This window comes from Sardina pilchardus, chromosome 6, assembly GCF_963854185.1.
Source record: "Sardina pilchardus chromosome 6, fSarPil1.1, whole genome shotgun sequence".
Classification (NCBI taxonomy): Eukaryota; Metazoa; Chordata; class Actinopteri; order Clupeiformes; family Clupeidae; genus Sardina; species Sardina pilchardus.
The window spans coordinates 32,845,317-32,850,846 of record NC_084999.1 but is presented as its reverse complement, the minus strand read 5'-3'; the positions used below and the strand labels follow the sequence as shown (position 1 = coordinate 32,850,846).

The following is a 5,530-nucleotide window of genomic DNA, read 5'->3' as shown; positions in this document are numbered from 1 at the left end:
CTTTTAGTCCCAATTGTTGTTTGTTTTGTCAGTGCAGCATTGACACTATCCATTGCAAAGGCGTCCATGAGACTTTGGTACCTGGGCAATCATCTGCTCGAGTTGGAGAGAGGGAGCATTAGCCTGAAGGATGGGGCCCAGTTAGCATGGCTGGACCATCAGCAGAGGTTTCACCATACATGCTAGTAAGTGGTAGAAAATCTTTCCAATAGCTAAAGTGAGAGATTATCTGAGCATGTACACAGAGTTCAGCATCATATTCGGTCAGCTAGGGCCTGATATTCATTAGGGTTCTAAAGTGTTAAGTGGCTCGACTGCAAAAGGCATAGAGGGTCCTAATTTAAACAACAGCCAAAGTCTGAAGTTGAACTAAAGCTAATTAAATTGAAAGTGTAACTTCGGCAAAAATGTACGCCAGGCGCTGCATGAAAATAAGCCTTGGAGACAGTCCATGTAAGGCATGTAATATGTCACATGAGATCTCAACTTTACTACCAGAAGAGCTGGTTGGGGGACAGTTGGTCTTCTTAAAGTGTAACTCTTGTTTCTGAAATCGTGAAGCTCTCCACGCGCTGTTGGAAATATAACAATTAATCATAAACCCCTGTTAAACCTAATAATCTGATTCTGCTTAATATAGAAAAGGTTTGGTTCAATTTATTATCCCTATTCATAGTAGGTTGATATTCCCACAATATAGACTGTCTATGAGAATGCCCAATGTCTTATGACATTCGCTTAGTTCTAGGAATAATCTTGTGCAGGTCTCTTCCACGGTCGGTTAATTCGGGCTGTTCCTAAAAATACAATTACTCCTACTACAATTACTCCTAGTTCTGAAAGATGGACAGAGGCTGTCTTCTATCCTCATAAGTGTGCCAAACAGTCTATCACATCCTAAACTAGTGGTTCAGGCTGAGCTAAGATTTGACCGTCTTGTCCAGATCATCGCTGACAAACTGTCCATTGCTATATAGCCTACAATAGTCAGTTCTACTGTAGCTTACCACTTCAGTTAAGTTAACTTCTACGGCGGCGATAACTAATCCTAGTCATTAATTGTGGTAACACCGTTATCTAAGAAAGGCTATGCGGATCTGAGTTTAACTATTTATTTTTCAGGTACAAGTTACTCGATCATCCAACACATTATAGAAGTCCATCTAAATTAATAATGTGAAAGTTACGAAAACAGGTTAAAGGAATATTTAGGATATCATGCGAAATCTTCAGACAATATTCATATTAGAGTGAATCAATCAAGACATGACCGTACATTTGATTACATTTCCTTGTCCAAGTTAACTTCTGTGGACATTAGGGTGCATCAAGTGCCCCTCTTTCTCTCAAAAACTCTTCTATGAGTGAGCGAGAATAAACGGTTCTAAAAGAACATCTTCCTATTGCTATAGTCTTGGCAGGATCAACTAACACTTCAAAATGAATATTGTGAAGCAGAATCTTTTATTCACGTTGCATAACAAATTCCTGATATTGCAAATTTTTTATTACTGATTTATTAACCATTATGGAGATATTCAAGGGTACATGGATTCATATTTCAATTGAGGCTGGCAAAAGATTAGTTGGGAAAGAAAACTCATCTGCCAAATAAAACGTTATGGCATATCCACCTTGATAGCCAGGTATCATACCACAGCAATACCACAGCAATCATTTGGTACAGCTGGGCTGGACTGGTATGAAGAAACCAACCTAAAACATTTGCTGACTTCTAACATGCTTAGTATACTTGACTGACTTTGTGAATATATGCATCTGGAAACAGCTCCTTGAAACATTTTTATAGTGTAAGGTAAGCATTTGTCATGATAGTTTACACATGCTTAATTAATGCGTTGTAAAAAAAGATTTATTAACTAGCTCATTGACATATTGGCAAAACATGATTATGGATGAAAGTTCAGGAGGAATTGGCATAAAAGCACCAACTTGACAAAGCGTGTTTTGCAAACAGCCCTCCCCTAAACGAAACCCAGGCTTTCTGTAAATCACGTGACTTAGGACGGTACATGGGGTCAGCCTGGTCAATGACCACACACTGATAATGGAATTTAGGTTTTGAGCTGTTAATGGTAGGAGTTGAGAAATCTGCCAATGATAAAAGCAGAGAAGGCTCTTCTGCAGTTACTGAAGGCAGGAGTTAGAAGAAGGAATACTTCTGCAGACAGAGCACACATCTCCGACCACGATGAGCTCTGCTGTCTTTTTGCTTTTCAACCTTTTGTGGACTACACAACTTGTCACCTGTGATAGGTAGGTGTCAAGAGCATACTCAAAGGAGTGCCCGCTTTTCCATCGTTATGTTGGTAAGTTTCCTGTTGCTAATGCTTTCTTGCGCTGTCTGTTGTGAGGTTCCTTGTGATGGCTCCCAGTGTGTTCCATGTGGGAGTAAAGGAGCGTGTGTCTGTGCAGCTCGGCCAAACACTCTTCAACAAGCCTGTCACTCTCTACTTAGAGGATGAGATTACTAGAGAGCTGATGTCTAAAAGGGAACAGGTTGTATTTAACAGTGGGGATGAAGGGAAAACCAAGACTGCTGAGCTTGAGGTACCACCAGATTGTATCAACAGTCACAAATATGTTCATGTCAACAAGTACAAAATGATCTATATGTGTTGTTGTATGAAAGTACATGTTTTATGGAGAACATATTATATTTATGAAGTGTTTACTTATTGATACAATCAATCTAAAATATTCCTGTAATCTGAAAACCTTTTTACCAGAGATATTACTCACGTTTTTGAGCTAAACATTCAGAGGACATTTCTAAACTGTTTTTCCTGACAGGTGAAGAATAAACCCTCAACGGATAAACCCTCATCATTGAATGCAGAGCCACCTTATCTACTGCTGGTGTGTGAAATTCAAGGTAAAACAAGGGAGAGCACCAGGGTGCTGGTGTCCAAACATAAAGGTTATATCTTCATCCAAACAGATCAGCCCATCTATAACCCCACTCAGAAAGGTAAAAAAAGCAACACTGTGAAAAATATTAAAACAATCATTTTAAGTAATGTAGACCAAAAACATATTATGTCCTCTGATATCCTTTATTACAGTAAAATACAGAATATTCACACTAGACCATGCAATGAGGCCTCAGGAAGAGAATCTTTTTGTGTCTATAATTGTAAGTAAACCTGAAACTAATCTCTCTGATATTTATTGGCTGTTTTTATGTGTTGATGTTTTCCTATAAATACACTTCTTCCACAGAATGCTGGAGGAAATCAAATTAAGCATTATACAGTAAAATCGACAACTGGAATAATTTCAAAGGACTTTGACATCCCTGATGTTTCAGAGTAAGAGTACTAAATTACACGTTCAAAACCTTGTTCTTTTCTGGGGGTTTTTTTTCAGTTCTAGTTAGAAGCACAATGCATTGTTGTCTCCGTACTTTTACTCTGCACAATGACAATAAAGTTTAATCTAATCTAATGTTATTTACAATGGCCTCACATTATACTGCTGTTCCACTTGCTCCAGTTAAACATGAGCATCTGTCAGCACTTGATTATCACACACATTCATTGTAATGAATTCATTCCTTAACCCTAGACCTGGAATATGGAGGATTATTGCACACTATGAAGGGGATGAGAAAAATGCTGCTACTCGAGAATTTAAGGTCCAGAAGTTTGGTAAGACGGAACTGCTACTCTCATTGCACTGTGATACAGACATCGCATCCAATTTGTTGTCTTTTTAAACACCTACAGAAATTAACTGCGTTGTGAGAGAGAACCACAATTAAACGATCTGCCACACAGAGTACTGATGGTCTAGAGAAGGTCTCATTTTCTTTTATATTTGCAATGCTTTGTTATGTTGTGCAATATACTCTATACACCAAAGGACAGGTGATCATTTCGAATACTTTCAAGAGTTATGCCTAAAGGTTTCAAGTAAACTGAATGGGAAAATGCATTACCTTCTCTTGCTTTATTCATTTCAATGTTTCTATTCAGTTCTTCCCAGCTTTGTTGCATCCATTAAACCAGAGAGAAACTTCTACCTGGCCAACTCTGAGAACTTCTTTTTTTCCATTGAGGCTAAGTAAGATGAGTTACATTGGTCAAAATGATAATATTACTGATGACACTTTAAACTATTTTACATTTCAGGTAGTACAGTGTAAATCGTTGAGCAGTGTAAATCATGACTCATGATTTGTGTTCTTCAAGGTATTCTTATGGGGAGCCTGTGGACGGAGCTTTCCACTCCCGATTTGGATTGAAAGTCCGAGGAGAAGAAGGCTCAAAAGAAAAGAAAGATGGACAGAAAGAAATCAACTTCATCAGGGGCATGGAGCAGACAGGAACGGTAAAAGACTGATCATGCTCAACATTTGGTTCAGTGAAATCATGAGTTGAAGTAAAATCAACCAATCTCTTGGCTCCTGGCATCTTGTTTCAGATTAAGAATGGGAAAGCGCTTATGATAACCAACTTTGAGGAATTCATCAAGCGAATGAACACATCAACACATCAACTGGCTGAAAAAGAGGCAAAGCTTTATATCGCTGTCACAGTCACTGATATAAAAAGTTAGTAAAGAGAGTATGTTTTTTATTTTTGGTATTCCTTGAATGTATTGTATATTTGTTAGAATAGATTGATTTTGCTTTCTAGTTCCTTGTGTAGTGTTTTGATGTTCCACCTGATTTCTGTGGTGCTGCTTGAGGTGGGGAGCTCCAGGAGGCGGAGGCGACTCTTCCCATTGTTCTTCACCCATACTTGGTGGACCTGTCACGGGTCAGCTCCCACTTCATCCCTGTGCTGCCCTTTGATCCAGCTGTAAGGAAAAGTTCCTATTATTAGTGAGCAACATTTGTGTTGAAATAAATTCAGTCAATGTATTTTGACTAAAAATGAATATAGCCTAATGATAGCACATTGGCTTGAAACATTTAGTAAAGATGTATTCATATACAGCTAAAATATGGGATTTCAGTATATTCTTTGATGGAAGAAACCCATGCTTTAGTGGCCTTAACTGAGCATTGAACCATGTTAATCTTTTTTACTGATGTTTTTGTTTTGGAAAGGTTGTTGTCCGGCTTCCAAATGGCTCTCCAGTAGCTATGATCCATGTGCAGATTGAAGTGGCAGAATCCCAAGAGAAACAATGTGACAAAGAAAGTAATAATGACGGAGTTGTGTATTGTACTTTTAACATACCGAGAGGAACAAATTCCTTAACTATTAAAGTAAGTAACTTATTTGTTGGTTCAGAATATCAGCGACCGGAATACTTTACCGTTTTTTCATATTAAACTATGTTATTCCCTTAAAGGGACACTTCACCGATTAGCATTAAGCTTTGTATCTTTAGAAAACCAGTGATGTCTTTGAATGGTCGTGCATCATTCCCACAGTTTGCCTTGAGATGGGAGAAATACGGACTTCAATGTTGGACTTCCTGCTTTCAATGATGTAAAAATCATCATTTTACATCATTGAAAGCAGGAAGTCCTATTCATGGGTTTCATTGAAATCGG

General features: G+C 38.2%; 1 protein-coding gene across 2 annotated transcripts in view; it reads left to right on the top strand.

Annotated features, from left to right (window-relative positions):
* The first annotated feature begins 2,119 nt into the window (after positions 1-2,119).
* The window catches only part of LOC134083293 (complement C4-B-like), a 28,918-nt gene continuing 25,507 nt past the window's right edge, over positions 2,120-5,530 (top strand). For both annotated transcript variants that reach the window (XM_062539554.1, XM_062539553.1), the window contains exons 1-11: positions 2,120-2,277; positions 2,376-2,571; positions 2,815-2,992; positions 3,087-3,157; positions 3,244-3,332; positions 3,589-3,671; positions 3,999-4,086; positions 4,215-4,353; positions 4,447-4,576; positions 4,714-4,826; positions 5,078-5,239. In XM_062539554.1, the coding sequence (XP_062395538.1) occupies positions 2,213-2,277; positions 2,376-2,571; positions 2,815-2,992; positions 3,087-3,157; positions 3,244-3,332; positions 3,589-3,671; positions 3,999-4,086; positions 4,215-4,353; positions 4,447-4,576; positions 4,714-4,826; positions 5,078-5,239 (1,314 nt within the window). In that variant the 5' untranslated portion in view covers positions 2,120-2,212. The remainder of the gene's footprint in view (positions 2,278-2,375; positions 2,572-2,814; positions 2,993-3,086; positions 3,158-3,243; positions 3,333-3,588; positions 3,672-3,998; positions 4,087-4,214; positions 4,354-4,446; positions 4,577-4,713; positions 4,827-5,077; positions 5,240-5,530) is intronic.